Raw genomic sequence first — 19,023 nt, forward strand, 5'->3', positions numbered from 1 at the left:
AAGTACTACTTAAGTTGAGTGGAACATTTCCCCTTTTTAACATACATTACTCATGAACAATTCCTCTCTTAAACTTGTGAAATCTGCGCTTGTTAATGGCACTTAGGGCTTCTTAACGCCTTCTTGTCAAAAACCTTGCAATGACGATAATTACTTCTTAAAATTAGCAATCATAGAGAAACAATTATATTTCAGTATGACATTTTCTGCTAATAGCTATTAACAATGCCTCGTGAGAGTACTATAAAATTGGCAATTTCAAATATTCACAGATCACTCAGATCACAGATATTCACAACTTCTTCAAACAAATCATCATATTCAAAAGAAAGCAGTTTTACTTTGGCTTCAAGGAAGTTTTCAACCAATAAACACCACAAAGTGCAGTAACAAATAACAGAAATTTAAGCGGCTTTTTAATATTGGTCTAATTTTCTTGTGTAACTACATACTTTTCATGTTTAAAGTGTCCAAAAGGACTTTGCTGGACACTTTCATGGGTAAACCAAATTTGGCTATGGACCCCCTGGATGGGGTGTGTGAGCGTTGGTTGTACTGAAAGACAGACAGATATCCTTGTAAGTACATTTTGTTTTAAGCATGTTTTACACTAGAGAAAATTAATTACCCATAAAAATCACAGTTAACCTGAATTACAGAGGCCTCTTGCTAACCACGATAGCTAACTAGCGCTAGCTGATTACTTAGCGCCACGCTCTCGTCCAAATATGGGCACTTCTAGCTCCAAAAAAACAAAATAGTGACACCCAAAATGCCGAATTATAGCCTTCAAACGTCCACTTCTTTTATACAGCCTGTGATTATATGGTGAATGTTTCGAATTTAACAATTGAAATGATCCCGTTTCTAAGTAATCAAATTGTGTGGGGTTGCGTTAACTTTTTTACCAATGACTGTACCTTGTGTGCATTCAAAGAAAACTGGCACTCAGCTCATGATTGGAGTACATATTATAAATATATTTCAATCAGGAGAGACTTTGTTGCAGATATGCAAAGATTTATTGTACGAATGCATGATATGACATGTACAGTCTTTGGAGATTAGACTCCATCGTTATTAAATGATATATATAATTAGGGGGTTAGAAGGCCAGAAGCTGATCCCCCGATGGAGTCTAGACACTGATGGCGGTGTGAGGAACCCGAATACCGAACCGAGGAGCCGACGGCAGTCTGGTCGGAGGAGGACCCAGGAGCCGTGCAGGATGAAGACCAGAGGAGCAAGGGGAGGAGGAGGGTTGTGTTCTTAGCCTGAAATGACAACTGAGCAGCAGAGAGAGACAGATTTAAAACAGGGATGTCATGCTGTGATTGGCTTGTGAAATTCAAGGCCGCTTCTGATTGGTTAGATGAAAGTGAGCGCCTCTAACAGCTGTTCAGTTTTAGAAGAGAGAGAAATGTGATTAAGTTAGAAGTCTTCCTGCAAGAATTTACGCTGAGCTCCATAACACAGATAATGTGAAACTACAACAAGATATTATTGTTGACAAGCTTGCTAGCTTTCTCTGCTGCTACGTAGGTTCTCTGCTATAGTCTGGATGCTCTGTATACAGTTTTGGAAGAGTTAATGACATTCAATTCATGAATGTCACAGTTATGGCCTAAGACAGACAAACTAATTCTTCTGTAAACTTTATATTAAAATAATGCCATGTTTCAGGTCTTACATATAGGTTTAATGTCATGTTTCAGGAATTACATATAGTTTAATGTTATGTTTCAGGTCTTACATATAGTTTAATGTTATGTTTCAGGTCTTACATATAGTTTAATGTTATTTTTCAGGTCTTACATATAGGTTTAATGTCATGTTTCAGGAATTACATATAGTTTAATGTTATGTTTCAGGTCTTACATATAGTTTAATGTTATGTTTCAGGTCTTACATATAGTTTAATGTTATGTTTCAGGTCTTACATATAGGTTTAATGTCATGTTTCAGGAATTACATATAGTTTAATGTTATGTTTCAGGTCTTACATATAGTTTAATGTCATGACTCAGGTTTTACATATAGTTTAATGTCATGTTTCAGGTTTTACATATAGTTTAATGTCATGTTTCAGGTCTAACATATAGTTTAATGTCATGTTTCAGGATTTAAATATAATATAATGTAATGTTTCAGGTCTTACATACAGTATTCTCCATGCAATTGTATGAGTGGATAACATTAAGATGTGAAAAATCTGAGTTTTTACTTTTCATATTTGCAGGCCATGGAAAATGTTCTTCTTGTTGATCAGTTTCAAAAGTTATCTGTAGGAAAATGTGTATTTGAGTCATGCTCTTTACAGCTGGTTTAGTTGACTTGGCATGCATGTAAATGCCCCTGATCTTCTCCCACCATGATAGTGCTTTCTGAAAGTCTTCTAGTCTCAAACTGATATAAAATAGTTAAACAGCATCTGGTCCTCAGTGCTCCAACATGATTTTACTTGTGGCTTGCCCTATTTTAGTAATTTAAAAGCATCCTTTTTCTTACAGAGGGTCACGTCACTGCATTTGACTTTCGGAATTCGTTCCAAACACCCTAACCCACACACACACACACACACACACACACACACACACACACACACACACCTCATGCTTGTTCACATGCACTTACCCCCCTGCCGCCATCTTAAGTGTCGTCTTCGCCCTCTCATGCGTGTTCACATGCAGTACCGCACTCCACCACCCAAACGTCCCCAAAAGTATCCTTATATACTACTTATGTAGTGTTACACCAAAACAAGTTCCTTCCCGAGAACATTTTGGAGAGCCACGCTCTCTGCGTCTGGAGCTTAGCGCCGCCCAAGACGATTGGAAATGTGGAGATCTATAAACAATTTGAAGGAAAGCAATAATTGTAAAAGATGAATTCTATTTGTGCTACATTGGGTGTTAAATAACATAACAGGACATCACACAAATGAGCATTTTAAGTGATACTCCCACCACAGCACAACCCTGCAGTGAATTCGCCGGATCGCTTATGTTGGTCTGACTGGCCCTGATCATTCCTCCCCAACCCCCCCAACCCCACCAAGGCCGCCACCACCCAAGCTTCGAATATTCGCTGTTGATTAGTACCAAAGCTTTGAAGCACAAAAAATCCAAACCTAAAAGTCCCTTTTTCCACCTCTAATGAAAAATGTATAATAGAACTCATAAAATAAACATTACATTAAATGTCAAAGTGTTTACTCATATGAACAAATGTCAACTGTCTTTTTTAGTCTTTTATCACAGAGCAATGAGAAAAAAAGTTTCAATGTAGCTGTAAGAAATGGAAATTACATTAGTTATGAGTCATTGTGTGTCAAGCTGAGCTTAATGAACTCAGCGCCCGGTCAATGTCAAACATACTACTCGGATGGTCAAATTTATTGGAATATAGCCTACATTTTTTTGGGTGGAAACTACTCAAATGGTACATAAAGTAGCCCAAATTATCACAACCTGTCTCACAACAAATTTGACCTACCCAATCAAATAAAAAGTCGCCCAAACCGCACAATCTGGTAATAGTGTAAGGAGCCGCAGCAGTGGAAGATGGAGAGCTGATAATTTCTCACAGATTTAAAAAGACAGGGGAAATGTCCTGTGTGAATCTAGCAGTGCAGCTCAACTTGACTGTCTGAACTGGCCCACATGCTTTGCAACATTTGGCATTTTAGCATGCTACATAATGTGCTATTCAGTTAGTAAATAGCTAAAGGCGTTTTCAATAAAGCTGCAAAATTAGTAAAGCTTTTTTTCATGTCAAGGATGGAGTATGTAAAAAAAAATAATATTAATATTGCTGCTGTAATTTAGTCTGTAAGGTATGTGAGGAGAGCTGAGTAAACAATGCTATTGGGTTTCTGTCTTTTTGTCAGCCTTTGTGCCTCTTTCCTGAAAGATGGAACTCCCACGGTGTAAATGTAAAGGTCAGCTGAAAGAAATGTAGAATTTCAACAAAGACCTCCAACAAAGCATGTCCTATCTCCTAATGTTGGAGATAGGGCATGGAAGTGAAAACATAATTTGTGTATCCGCCCTGTGATTCAGATCCAAGGGTTCTTCCTTGCCCATGCTACACCCTTCCCCCAAGTTTCATGAAAATCATAACCTCCTTGGCAGAGGTTATTATCTGCCTCAGGTTTGTTTTACATGCAATCAAGTATGATCAAATAGTTCTTCACAAATACAAACCAACCTACCCCGAGACCAGCAGTCATATGTTATCGTCAAGGTTGTTTCCATTGTTGGATAGAATCCAAATTGATAAATGAATACTGTATTATTCGGTTCACATGGCGCAAATTTAAGTTAGAATATGTTTCAATTCAGCCCATTAAGAACATTAGCTCTTTTGTAATCTGCTTGCCTCAGTAATCAGTAAGCACTGTTCAATTCTTCAGTAATAAGCTTTTTATCTAACTATAAAGAAAGACATCTCTGTGTGTGGTCACTTTATGTCTCACTAACCACATAGAATCAATGGGCCTCCTAGGAAAACACGGTTTCAGGAAAGGGGAGAGCAACAACAGACAACCTTCTCCAACTATCAGAAGAGATCTACAGAAACTTTAACAAAGAAAAAAAAAAAAAAACAATTGGCAATTTCCTTCGACATTGAAAAAGCATTCGACAAAGTATGGCACAATGGACTCAACTACAGACTACTGGACACCAACCTCAAACTCCCAAAACTCACCCAATCCATCATTTCAAGCTTTCTGGATAACAAATCAAAGTCAAAGTTGCTTCCAACATCTCAACCTATCACTCAACAATCAGAAAATGAATATTAGCAAAGAAGCAACATGTCTCAGTGTAACATTTCAAAACATCACCTGGACAAAAGACAATAATAACCTGGAACAAATAGCAAACAACAGATTGAACCATCTCAAAGCCCTCTGTGGAAAACATGGCGCATCACCCTCTACAGTCATTATACCTGGCATACATCAGACTAGAGCTGTAAACGGGCCTTAAAAGTTCGGCCCGACAAGGCCCGAGCCCGACAGAATTCGGCCCGAGCCCGACCAGTACATTTTGATTGACAGATTTTTAAAAGCCCGAACCCGTTCACAGCCCGACTGTACAAAAGGCCGTCTATCAGCAATGATTAGAGCGCATGTCGGAGAATAGCTCTTCACACCACTCGGCGGAAAAGGGAGAGAAAGAAAAAAGAGACTGCGCCGCACGCATACAGCTGTTTTCCGTCAAGAATGAGTAATTTATACATTTTTTAACATAATTTATTCATGACTAACGGAGGCTATCGGCCAGTTGGAAGTTGGAACAAAGAAATAAAATAAGTCCTCCAGAAGCCAGCCTCCGTTTCACCTCCTCAGCATCCATTTACACGCTAATCGAAACGCTTCACCTGACCGCTCGTTTACTGCGCAACTTGGAGCGCAAGCCCGAGCCCGGCCCGAGCCCGTGTAACATGATAGAAATGAAGACCGAACCCGTCGGGTCCCGTCGGGTCCAGTCGGTTCGGGCAAAGATCTTCAGCTCTACATCAGACCACTCTTTGAACACTCAATCCCCGCCTGGATTACCATCTCTGACAACCAGCTACAACGTCTACAAATAATTCAAAACAATGCACTAAAACTGGCCCACAGACTCCCATCCTACATCAGCAACCATTACATACACACCATAACTGGCATCCAGACTGTCAGACAGAGACACCAAGCAGTAGCTCTGAAATACAGTACATGAGTATAGCAATAAACAATCCTGCTCTCCAGGAAACTACAGGAAGCACACGCCACAGTTGATACCCCCCTGTCATTCATGCTGCATCAGGCCAAAGCCCCCCACTCACATAACTCCCCCAAAGCCCCCATAACTTAATAAACATAAACGTGTAGAGCACTTCTCCACGACTGCTGCTTAACATCACATCGTATGCACACACACGCACACCCACACACACACACACACACACACACACACACACACACACACCCACACACACACACACACACACACACACACACACACACACACAGACCTAAACTTCTCTTCTGTCTTCAGTCTCAGTTTTTCATTGGGAGAATAATTCACGTCATCTGTGGTTATTTGTGAGAATGCAACAATATATTGCTGCTTTTCCACTGCATGGTACGGCTCAACTACGGCTCAACTAACAACTAACGCTTTATTTTGGTTTTACATCGACAGAGGTTGTTGATAGTACCTGGTACCTGGTACTTTTTTTCCAGGTCAGCTGAGCTGAAACTGAAGGGTACCATCAATAGTGATGGCAATTTTTTTATTCACTCATTCCAGATTTGACTAAAAATGGCAGCCTGCTAAACTAAGCTGTACACTATGCCGTACAATTGACGTCCAGATGTTCCTCTGTTTGGTTGCCAGTGAAAGGATTTTAGCGAGTGATGCGTTGAAGATGTCACGGCAGTTTCATCCAGCGTTGTTATGGCGATCAGTTGAGAATCCCGCCTACACTGAGGGGCTACTATCCGCAGTGGAAAACGAAAAGAGAAAAGTACTGGTACCAAAGAAGTGAGTGGAGTTGAGCAGATGCGTACCATGTAGTGGAAACACAGCATATGTACCGTGGCTAGAGAGTCCATTGGCTGGGAAGGCTACCTGATATAGCAGATGCCCTGACAATGCTGAAGGAAGTCCTTTCTGCCGTGGTGCAGCTGCTTCAGGTCATGGCTGAGAGGGATCAACCAAACTCTTAGGTAGCATAGATATTGAATGAATTCTCTCTACTCTTTTCACTGATTAGAATAATGTAGTCGATGACATTTTTTTAATTGTATCAGATTGTGTCTCACACAGAAAGATGGTGTATGGATTAGTGAAACAGTGGACTCCCATAGCTCATCTGAGATTTTCTGACTTATTTCTACAACCCTGGTGTTGCTTATGTTCTGTTTTGATATCAGTCTAGGTTTTTCAGGTAGTGGGCACGGTCAGACTGACGTGACATGCGGGGGGAGTGGTTGTGTTCTGATATAACCTCTTAGCATCGCCCATGACGATTGTGATTGGTTTAAAGAATTTGCACACACTGCAAATTAAGAAAACATGCAATAGACACAACACAAGAAAATGTAGGACGACACAAAAACATCAATTTCCACACACGTGCAGCATTTACGAGACGTTGACAAAGCATCTTCATCAACTGGAGGACACACGGAGAATTAAAAAATCCAGGACACACACAAAAAAGTGATGAACACAGATGAATGAAAACGTATTTCGGCCTCTCTGACTGACATTTCTTCTTGGATGTCCACACACCATCTGAAACTCAACCTTGACAAGACTGAGCTCCTTCTCCTGCCCAGGACCTGACTATAACAAATATAGCTCACCGTAAATTCTTTCAGGAAGACTTCTAAAACTTCATCCACCTCTCTCTCTTCCTAAAACTGATCAGCTGTTTCGAGGCGTTCACTTTCAGTTAAAACAACCAGAATTGGCCATGAATTTCACGAGCCAATCACAGCATGGCATCCCTGCTTTAAATCTGTTCTTCTCTCTGCTGTCAGTTGTCATTTCAGGCAAAGTGCGCAACCCTCCTCCTCCCCTTCCACCTCCAGTCATCATCACCCACAACACCCTGGGTCCTCCTCTGGCAGACTGCTCCCGTCGGCTCCTTCGGCTCCTTCGGGCCGGTCTTCGGGCTCTTTCACCACCACCACCAGCGTCTAGACTCTATCGGGGGGGAAATGTCTTGGCTTCTCTACCCCTTAAAAATGTATTTTATAACGATGGAGTCTACTCTCCAAAGACTCTGTACATTTCATATTATACATATGTACAAATAAACCTTTGCATATCTGCAACAAAGTCTCTCCTGATTGAATTGACAACTCTGTGGTAGTCCCCACCCAGACTGCTAGAAACCTGGGTGTGACACTTGACGACCAACTCTCCTTCACTGCTAACATTGCTGCAACTACCCGATATGTAGATACATGCTGCATAACATCAGAAGGATACGTCCCCTTCTAACGCAGAAGGCGGCTCAGGTTCTGGATCAGGCTGTAGTCATCTCACGTCTAGACTACTGTAGTCTATATACTTGACGTTCCACTTCCGTGACTGCTCCGTTGCCGCCAGAAAATCCGCAGGATTTCACTTATTTAGGCCGGATATCCGTTGCCTTGGGCTTCCTTTGTGTTGGCATTTTAAATTCCGGTCGATTTATGAGGACTATGGTTAACTGCTCGTCAGATCTCTGCAGGGTAAATCCAGACAGCTAGCTAGACTATCTGTCCAATCTGAGTTTTCTGTTTTCACCAAAACAAGATTCTTCTGAGCCTATTTTGCAGTGGCACCGCGGCTTTTCTCCGGTGCTTAGCACCGCCAAAGACGATTCTGAATGCTATGTGGAGTAGCCAGACTCTCCTCCAGTGCGCTTTGGAGGAGGGTCTGGCAAAGCGAGACTCAGACTACTGCAACTCCCTCCTGATTGGCCTGCCTGCATGTGCCAGCCGGCCCCTGCAGCTCATTCAGAACGCGGCAGCTCAACTGGTCTTCAACCTCGCCAAGTTCTCTCACACTACACCGCTCATCCGCTCTCTTCACTGGTTACCAGTTGTTGCCCGCATCCGCTTCAAGACTCTAGTACTTGCATACAGCTTCCATCCAGGACATGGTCAAACCGTACACCCCAGCCCGCCTACTCCGCTCTGCATCAGCCAACCTGCTTGCTGCCCCCTCACAGCGAGGGACAACTATAATCACTCAACGCAATCCCGACTGTTTGCTGTCCTGGCTCCTAAATGGTGGAATGAGCTCCCTACTGACATCAGAACAGCCGAAAGCCTACGCATCTTCCGCCGCAGGCTAAAAACACTTCTTTTCCGACTGCACCTTGGTTAAAAAAACAAACAAAAAAAACACAAAAAAACATTTAAATATATTTTTACAGCTGCACTTTCATTTGGCTCTTTGTACTTTTGCTTATTTAAAGCTAATGTACTTGCAAATACTACTTGTTGTCTGGAGTTTGTACCTTCAGGGTAGGGCTTTGACTCCGAACTTAGTTATTTGAATATAATTTGAATATTTAAAAATATAATGATATTCGAACGAATATTAGGCAGCCCTTAATATTCGAACCTGTTACGGGCATTATTTTTTGTAAATGTGTTTGCTTGTAAACGTTTTCAATTCAGATTCCGAGGCTTTTTCACACCTGGTGAAGTTGTGAATCGCGAGCTCATTAGCAAGGCTATTATTGGTCATCTGGGCTCCTGTAGGTGACGTTAGTGTCCTGGTTAGCGCCTATTTTGTATACCAAAACAATGGCTGCGCCAACGCCTACAACAACCACACCTGACGAGGAGTTTGGCGCTACTTTGGGTTCCCAAAGAAAAACAGGGAAAAATCACGAGTAAGGACAAAGCGATATGTAAAATATGTAAGACCAAACTCACATACCACGCGACGACCAGCACCTTGAGAGCCCACCTGTCAACACTACATCCGGGCAAGCTGGAAGAGGAGGAGGGGGAGGGATCGGGGGCGAGGCAGGCCAGAATCGACTCCATGCTATCTCCTTCACGAGGCCTCCTCTATGCCTGTCAAAATAGAGCGACAGATTTGCTGTTTGTTTTTTGTTTTTCTTCTGAAAATATCATTGCCTGCCTATTGACATTGACTGATACACTGCCCTCTGGTGACAGAACAAACCATGGCAACAACTAGCGTGTCCCAGCAGTGTGCATCACTTTTTAGTGTCCCCTGGAAACTGTTTCCGTTGTGTTGGAAGCTTCTCTATTTGCAACGCTTTTTCTAAATGCTGCGCATGTGTCGTCAAATTGATGTTTTCGTGTGTCGTGAAGTTGGTTAAAATGTTTTCTAAAGGCTGCATGTGTTGTCACGTTGGTGAAGATGTTTCTTCATTTGCATGGGTTGTCTATCTGCATGTTTTCTTCATTTGCAGTGATTTGAGCTCTCAGGGCCACCATACTGGTGCCCTTCCAGTAAAGAAAATGAGATGCAGTGCCACATAGGCCAGTGTTTCTCAAACATTTCAGACCAAGGACCCAATAAAAGAAAAAAACGGACCACCTAAGTGACAAAATATCCCCAAAAACAATAGGGCTCCTACTTTAACAATATATTACAAATGACAGCCAAATGAAATGATAGCTTCCTCACTCATTGTCTCTGTTGCCGTCTTAATGAGGAAGAATGGTGCTGCTTATGCTGAGACATCAGGGAAGCAATGTCTGTCTGAAGCCATCGATCCATCTTGTCAGTTGACAGTAACCGTAAACTTCATTCCTCTGTATATCCTTCACGTCATGCTGATCATTTGAGACGTAAATTGAAGGCATTGTCACAAAATGGTCGGCTTCATTGCTGAAGTCCGACAACACAGAAAAACAGCCAATTCAAATAATAATGTTTAAATGTACACACAAGTTTATTTAATATTGAAAACAACAAATCTATGTTCCTCACTGTCTTATAGAGTCGCTTGCAGACATTTTGGGAAACACTGTTTTGTATTTTACATTAAAAACATATTTTACCAAATGACCACTCTTTGAGAAACTGATAGGCTACCATACATGGTAAAAAGCATGGTGCACTTTTTTATTTTTTTACTAGCAGGTGAGTGGTGTAACAAAAGAACAGAGGATGCCAAATAAGATAGAGCCCTAGCTGAAGCTTTCTATTTAAGATTATTTTTTGGCCTTTAATTCTACAGGACAGATGAAGATATGAAAGGGGAGAGAGAGGGGGAATGACATGCAGCAAAGGGACGCGGGTCGGAGTCGAACCCACGGCTGCTGCGTCAAGGAGTAAACCTCTATATACGTGCGCCTGCTCTACTAACTGAGCTAGCCCGGCCACCCTAGTTGAAGCTTTCTATTCCTTGTTGTGAGACCACTCTGAGGTTACTCATCAAATTGGAGGCACAAATCAGTGAAATTATGCCAATGACTTTCCTGTTGGAACACATTTTCACACCAAAGCTGTAGGTTGACCATCACTGCACCACAATAATAATGACCATAATTGGTTACATCTTGAGCAGAAAATAAAGTCACTTGACCAAACACTTTGTTTTCACTTCAATGTTTTTATTTATCGCGCAACATAAAACAATATTGTGGGGTTTTTACCACATACACTATGTATTCACATGATACACCATACAGCTACAAAGAGAGAGAGACTGAACAAAAACACTTTTTTTTTTACATACTGCATCCTTGACATGAAAATAAAGAACCAAGAGCAATCCTAAAACTCAAATGTAGCTGCCAGTTGTGTAGGTTCATTTTTCTTTTTTTGTATGGGCCAGGGTCCAAGTCTGTATCTCAAATTTGGAGAGTGTTCATTAAATTAGGTGTTCAATCGACTTCTAAAAGTGGGCCACACACAGTGAGATGCATATCTATATCTGTATGTGTGTGTGTGTGTGTGAGAAAGACAGAATATACAAGGTGTATGTTAAGAATAAGAGAGGGGTGGAGTAAAAGAAGTGCATGACCAGGGAGAGGAAGGGAGGCAGTACACAATTACTCTTCTTATATTGTTCAAATATCTTAGCATTCAGTTAACATGAACATGTACAACATACTCCAAAAATCATTTCAATAGCCTTTGGTACTTGCTGTACCAAATGTGAAACCCAAAAAACAGTCCTCATATATGATTCTATTTCTCATCCTAGTTTTAATGAGTTCAAGTACAATATGGAATGAATATTAATAGAGAATGTGATCAACTGTTTGAGTGCCACCCCTGCCCTCAAAAAGAGATGTAAATTTGTAGCATCGTAACAAAAGACTTTTCATAAAGTCAGCACCTGGGCAGCTTCCCATCCCGTGAAACTGCTTGAATCAAAAGTATACTTCTCTTGACATTCGAAGAGCTCAGAAAAATATTTGTGGTATTCATTTATCCCTCGCACTTTTTTACACAGTGAATTTTAAGGTGCAGCATCATAGCACCAGCTGACTGACCCCCTCATCTCGGTTTGTGTTTGGGAGGAGGCGTCTCATGACAACCATCCACCAAACTTGCGAGACATTTAGAAATTTACAGTCATTAAGATATCATGTACACTGTATCCTCAGCACCCATTGTTAGGCAAATGTGTGTGTGTGTGTGTGTGTGTGTGTAATGTTATGGTTAAAGAGTAAAATGGGCTGTCATTCCAGTCCCAGCCCTGCACCAGTCAAACTACTGTTGGCCATGATGTGTGTATCATATGATGAATTATTACAAACTAGCATGGTATCTAATCTTCCACAGGGGCATCATGATTTTTATGCCAATTTCATACTTAATATAATGAGAACTAGAATAGATAATGATAGATACATCTAAACAAGCAGGGAGGCGGTCTCTTACCTGATAGTCTAACACAACTGACAAAGATTGCTGGGCTATTACTCGCTAAAACATCTCTCTCTGATTCCCCCCCCCCACCTTTGGATGCGTCCCTGCACATGATGGGTGGTACATTTATAGGGCAACTCTACTGATATTAAGGGAAGAAGTTCAACATTTTGGGAAATATTAGACTTTGATGAGAAGATCAATACCACTCTCATTTCTGTACGCTAAATATAAAAGCTACAGCCAGCAGCCATCAGTTAGCTTAGCATAAAGACTGGAAACAGGGGAAAACACCTAGCTGAGGTAACTAAATCTGCCTACCAGCACTTCTAAAGCTCTATTGCTTCATCCATACAAAAACTGTCAATCTCACAGGAGTTTATGTGCCAGACAATGTCTTGGCTGGGAGCAGTGACTTCCTGAAGTCTCTGCTGGTTGCCTAGTTACCTGGAAAAAAGTCTGGCACGTAACCACCATAAACCACAACATAAACTTGTTTAGACTTGGTTTTTTTCAACGGATTAAACAAACAAGATATCATGCGTGCTGGTAGGTGGATTTTGTTACCTGTTCACCGAGCCAGGCTAGCTGTTTCCCCTGTTTCCCATCTTGGTGCTAAGCTAACCGGCTGCTGGCTCCAAATACTTGTAGTATCAATCGTCTTCACTGAACTCTCGGCAAAGGAAGTGAATAAGCATATTTCCCAAAAATTTCAAACTATTTCTTTAAACAACAAACAACACATATCAGGTTTACGGCTACCTTTCTAGATTTGTCCTTAGCTTACTGCCAGTAGATCACTGTCGTTGAGTTTTTTAAGCTTAAATTGAAATTTGATTGGGGATCCTCCAGTTATATTGACTGTCGTCAGTGAGTAAGTCAAGTGGGGTTTCATGTTACATAATTGGGCTAATGAATTTGTGACAAGTCTCTGTCAGTTACATGCTGACAAGGGGTACAGTACTTACGAAAGCAGAACCACAGTGTTACTAAGCACACATTTACACACAACACATTGGGACCAAGTGTTGTTTACTGTTGTGGAGGGCTGTCAGAGACCTCAAAATACCCCCTTGTCATTCATGGTTCAGGTACTATCCTCACCAGTTAAATAATCTTACCTAAATATTTTAATATTTACATTTTTATCTCTCTCTTGAGAAAAACAAAAAAACAAAACTAAGCTTCAAGTTGTCAATAATCGGCTCTTTCTTTTTGTCATTAAAATCAAGATTAAAAGTGCTTTTATAAATCTTTTCTTCTCTATGTACAATTTGTATTAGCTATATAAAAAAAGATGAAAAAAAAACAATAACATCAAAGACAATCATCATCATCATCACCATGTAGTAATAAATAAGAGTAAAAAAGGAGGTTAAAATGAGTGTGGAGATCTAGAACACACAAAGGGACATATGCATGATTCTCTGCCCTCAGTAGCAAGTTGTGATTGTGACCAGTGTCTCTACAGCGTGAGGTAGAGAGCTGGAGACCCTCGGGAGAGGTAACAGGGTCTTTCACAGATGACCAGGGCCTTGACTCAAACAACCCCCCAGCAGCCAGGAGTCAGCCTGTATCCAATTCTATTAGCCGCTCATTTTCATTTTCGACACATGTTGCAAGTAAACCATGTCACTGCTTGAATTCAATTAATCAAATAGTAACATGGTTGATGCCTGAAAACAAAAAAGGCTATCCAGGCTCTCAAATAGTCTCTCTCTTTGGCTTTTCCCATGCGTTTGAGTCATTTTAAGACACAATGCATGCAAAGTGAGAGATTCATTGATTCAATGCACTTGAATTTGGCGCCAACTCCCAGAAGCTACAGTCATTTTCCAAGGTCTCCCTTTAGCTCTTAGTACTATTGTTTGCTCTGTGAATGGGTTACGAACAATGCACTGAATGACTGTGCTTTCTCTGCCCTGTACAGTGTACTTAGTTTGAGACCAAACCACTTTGCACCAATAAACTGCAAAAAGCACCTCAAAATGAACCAGTTGTCGAGCCCAATGACAGAGCTGCAACTACAGGGTGGTGACAAGGTGCCTGCAGAAGGAAGCGCCTCCCTCTGCTCGAAGATGACAGCACCATGCAGAGGAAGGAGTGGGCCTTTCACAGTAAATCAAGTGTAATAATAGGAGAGCACCAGAGTGTGTGTGTAGGAGCACCAAAAGCACTGCTGTCCCAACACTGTTTCCTTCTGCTTAAACCCAGGATTGGGCTTCCCAAAAGCTTCTCCAGACTTCATTCACATTTGTGCCACAAGGGGACAAAGATCAACTTTCCCTTGAGCTGCTTTGGTGAGTCCCATCCATGGTCAGCAAACAGGCTGTGAGATCCTCCTCTACTGGCCATGGATGGTTAAAGTAGCAAGGCAAGGCTCTACTGGCTTCTGAATGGATCTCAAGTGCTTGCAGGTTTGTTTGTACTACCCACTTTGAAACGGCAGTCACTGCTGCCCTCTAGAGTTTAAACTCAGAGGTGCTCACCTCTACTTGAACGTTATAGTAAGATAAAGTATGCCACCTGTGGCAGATCTGGGTCAAATGGCATTTGCAAATAGTATCACTTATTTTAGCCGCTGTGAAGTACCAGATATGGACAGTTACAGGAACACATGACAAGCAAAGGAAAGCGTTCGTAAGCATTTCCTCCACCGATGTCTTGAAGCAATAAATCATCATTCTGCTACTCCACCTCGGGCAAAACAAATTCACTTGCGAATACTAGTTGAGCCAGATTAGAGTTAGAGCACCTAAGTACAGCATCAAGTGCCATGAAGAGTAGTGGAATGGAAATCTATCAGAGCTGGAAATTGAGCACCAGTCAAAAGCTGGAGGGGTGCAGAAGAGGAGGAGCACGCCATCTAACGACAAGAGAAGCAGCAATGTTTTCTCCAAATGTGATTTAAATGGCAATTGCAACTATTTTTAATCTGGGCATTATTTTCCTACGTTTTGCATCATGATGCTCGGTTTTGTTGATAACTTTAAAATTCAGTGTTAGCCTTCTAGGGGCTCTGCACAGTCATAAAACAAACTGTTAAAACCAAGCACTGCTCTTCAGCTGTTTTCATGTAATATCAAAGAACCAGCCTCCAATTGAAAGAGTCCTTTTATGTGTTCTGCTTCTTACAGTGGTCACATCAAAAAGGTACAGTATAATTGTTTGTATCAGTGCAAATACATGATGAGATTCTGATATACACTGCTTAGTGCTTTGACAGCTGACTTTAGTGGAGCCCTGTCTTTCCTTCCTTCTTTCTTCTGTCCTCACCAGTTGTGTAGATAATAATACAATATATTGTATTTGTACATAATGCTGGGAGACTGAATTGCACAGATTTTCCCAACTAAAACCGAAATGACGCAAATACTAAGATCCAGGCAATAGAAAATTAAAAAAAAGGATTTTGGCAGGTTCCAGTACAGTGTTACTGTCCTTTGTGTTTTGTGCCACATTTCCACTGCATGGTACGGCACGGCTCTACTCTTTTATGGGGTTTCCATTAACAAAAGTTGTGGATAGTACCTGGTACCACCTTGGCCGAGGTTCAAAGCGAGTTTAAACACTGCAGACCGCTGATTGATCAGAGAGAATCGTCACTAGTGTGACAGGGGACATCCTGCATAAACCTGCCATTTTAAAATAGCCAAGTTACTGTGACTGCAATTTTGTTATTCACTCGCCCCAGATTTTAAAAAATGGCAGCCCGCAAAAACTACGACATATACTACGCTGTACACTACACCGTACAGTTGACAAAGTGCAGGAATGTTGCAGATGAAAAGATCCCGCGAGTATCGCTTGAAGATGATGTCACAGCAGTTTCACGCAATGTCGTTATAGCGTCCAGCTGAGAATCCGGCCTACACTAACAGGGTACTAGCCGCAGTGAAAAGCAAAATAGCACCTGGTACCAAAAAAAAATGTAGTTGACTCAAGTCGAGCCAAACCATGCAGTGGAAATGAGGCATTAGACAGCAGTGCTGCTGCCTAAGCAACGTACATTTGAACACAAAACTAGGAAATAGAGCCCAGGTTAATAATAATTGTAATGATCTTTTATGGAGGGCTAAACTGCCTTAAAATCAAAGATACATATCTGTATATGTCAAAATAGAGATAGATATCTAAGGCAAGCCTACCAGAAAGGCTTTTTGTTTTATATATATACGTACATATGAGTACTGTAACATTGATTTGCTGTCTTGCCAGGCAGATAATGGCTCCTCCTCCAAGTACAGCTGGAAGATTGACAAGAACAAAGAAAATCAAAAACAGAAAAAGGGGTACACGTTTTCCAAACATGGAAAAAGCAATTGTCTGAGTCTGACTGACTCAGACTGATTGATTTAAAAAAATATATAACCAAAAACAATCACATCATTAATAACATTAATGAAAACAGCAATAATAAAAAACAAACAAGTCTTCATTATCATAATACCTGTAATAACAACATTGACAGTAACAATAGCAATCATAATAATATTGATAATAATAGCAATAATTAGAATCATTAAAATTCTATGAACAAGAAAAAGCAATGGAGTTCCTCTCCAGGGAAGAGAGAGGAAGAGCACCACAGGCAGTGTGTCTGAAGCCCAAACCACTGCCTGACATGAGGTAAAAAACAATAAAAATGTCCCCTCCTCCTCCAAGTGGACTGCGGAGGGGGCAGGATGGAGAGATGCCAGACTGCGGGACGGCTGAGAGACATTCATCCTGCTCATCGCTCTCTCCAGCCCTCCACTGCACCACTCTGTAGCTATCAGTCTGTTTGTGTTTGTCTGACCTCAGACAAAGTGGCTGTAGGGCCCAGTGAGGCGGGTGAAGGCATAGGGAGACACAGTAACCATAGAGGAAGTGTGGAACGTGGGGGCTAACCGTGTCACTGGCCCCTCCCTCTTGTCTATACATTGTCCAGGTCCAGGACTGGCACCTGCCACCGTAGCCCCCCACTTGCGTTTCTTCCCAAGGGCCTTGATGTCATCCTGGGAGAGGCCAAGGAGAGCTGCTTCCTGCTGCCTCTGCAGCGCTCGCTCTGCCAGCAGCTTCATTTTGGCCTCCCATATAGCCAGGCCGTGCATGGGCTGGTTGAGGTTCTTGTGCTGGTAGAAGACCAGGGAGATGCGGGTAGGGTGAGAGCGATCAGGCTTTTTGAGAGGAGTGGTAGCATGTAGTTCCCGACGGGCACATTCAATCAGGATCGAGCCATGAGCGGGTGCTACCGCTACGCCACCAATGTTGGGATCCAAGAAGTTGTGCTCACTGTCAGACCACACCTCATCCTCATCCTCCTCACGACCCTGGGTGCTCTCAACATCACTCTCAGCCCGGCCAGGATTCCAGCAGGCCTGATCTGACTGCTGCAGGGAATCAGGGAAGAGGCGACCCTCAGGGGCAGGGGACGGGGTACTGCCTGCCAATGAACCTCCACAAGACTTCCAGGCCTTCTCTTGGAGCCCAAGGGGAGTTGAACACCGACTTTCCCCAGTCTTGGACCAGATCTTGTCAGGATAGGCTCCTGCAGGATTGCTGTGCTTCAAACCAGGGCTATGTGCCATAGGCCCCATGGCCCAAGCATTCGGCTGAGGACTAGGACCAGGGCTGGCCCAGTGCCTGGGGGTTCCTGGGCCTGGGGTGCTTGGCTGTGGTGTAACTAAGCCTGAGTGAGAGCTGCCAGGCTGTGGTGTACCTGGGCGAGGGGTGCTTGGGTGTGGGGTGGCAGGGCGTGTGGACACTTGGTGTACGTTACCTGGGAACGCTGTGACTAGGTGAGGGGGCGGAGATGGAGACGGAGGTACCTTGAGTGACGGCGATGGGGCAGGGGAAACCATCAGGGCATTTGAGCCAGGGTATGTCCACTGCTGGGGGTAAGGAGAGGGCTGTCGCTGCTGGGGATGCTGGTGAAACTGCTGCTTGTCCGGGTTCAACAATGAGGCTTCAGGACTTAGTTTAGTTACGATACTTCCATTAAGCTTGTGCCCAGGCCAGGCTGCAGGCTTGGGGGTGGTGCTAGGTGTGTTGACACCAGCCTGGCTCTGCATTGTGCCTTCATAGACTGGCACATCCATAGGCTCCTGTTTGATGACTGGAGTGCCTCTGTTGGAGGATTCAGAGCAGACAGAGGAAGGACGGGACTGGTTGTAATCTGCAGGCTGGGTATAAGCGCTGTGGTGGGCTTGGTTGGCTTGCTCTGGGTGGCTGGGGTAGGACTGGGCCAGTCTGGCCTGAAGGCTCTGAATATCAGGCTTGGTGTCAACCTGGACAGCCTTGCTGCCTGCTTTGGGCAAAGAGCCATTTCGACCCTCGTAGGTCCTCAGCTTAGGGGGGAAAAGTGCATTGGGTGGATAGTTGTAGTAGCCATAGTGCATTGCGGGCAGATTGTGGTGGTAACCGTTTACTGCGTCTGGTGCAGAGGGCTGGCCAGTTGGGGGGAGGCCTCCCCTTGCATAGTAGGCAGGGTGTGAATAGATGTTGTTGAACGGGTCTGTTACCTGCACAGGGTATCTATCTATTGATCCGTTGAAGGGCTCCTTGATGTTAGGCTTCACTTCCTGTTTTATAATTGCTGAATGTTTAAAACAAAGGAAAGGTAAATTACATACTGGACTTTAAATGCATTTTAGTTTTTAATTGTTTATGTCTTCTG

At 42.7% G+C, this 19,023-nt stretch overlaps 1 protein-coding gene across 6 annotated transcripts in view; it reads right to left on the minus strand.

Annotated features, from left to right (window-relative positions):
- Positions 1-11,207: 11,207 nt before the first annotated feature.
- The window catches only part of tet3 (tet methylcytosine dioxygenase 3), a 37,190-nt gene continuing 29,374 nt past the window's right edge, over positions 11,208-19,023 (minus strand). For all 6 annotated transcript variants that reach the window (XM_035995324.1, XM_031300584.2, XM_035995306.1 and 3 more), the window contains one exon: positions 11,208-18,942. In XM_035995324.1, coding sequence (XP_035851217.1) covers positions 17,165-18,942 — 1,778 coding nt within the window. In that variant the 3' untranslated portion in view covers positions 11,208-17,164. The remainder of the gene's footprint in view (positions 18,943-19,023) is intronic.

This window comes from Sander lucioperca, chromosome 2 (assembly GCF_008315115.2).
Source record: "Sander lucioperca isolate FBNREF2018 chromosome 2, SLUC_FBN_1.2, whole genome shotgun sequence".
NCBI classification, from domain to species: Eukaryota; Metazoa; Chordata; class Actinopteri; order Perciformes; family Percidae; genus Sander; species Sander lucioperca.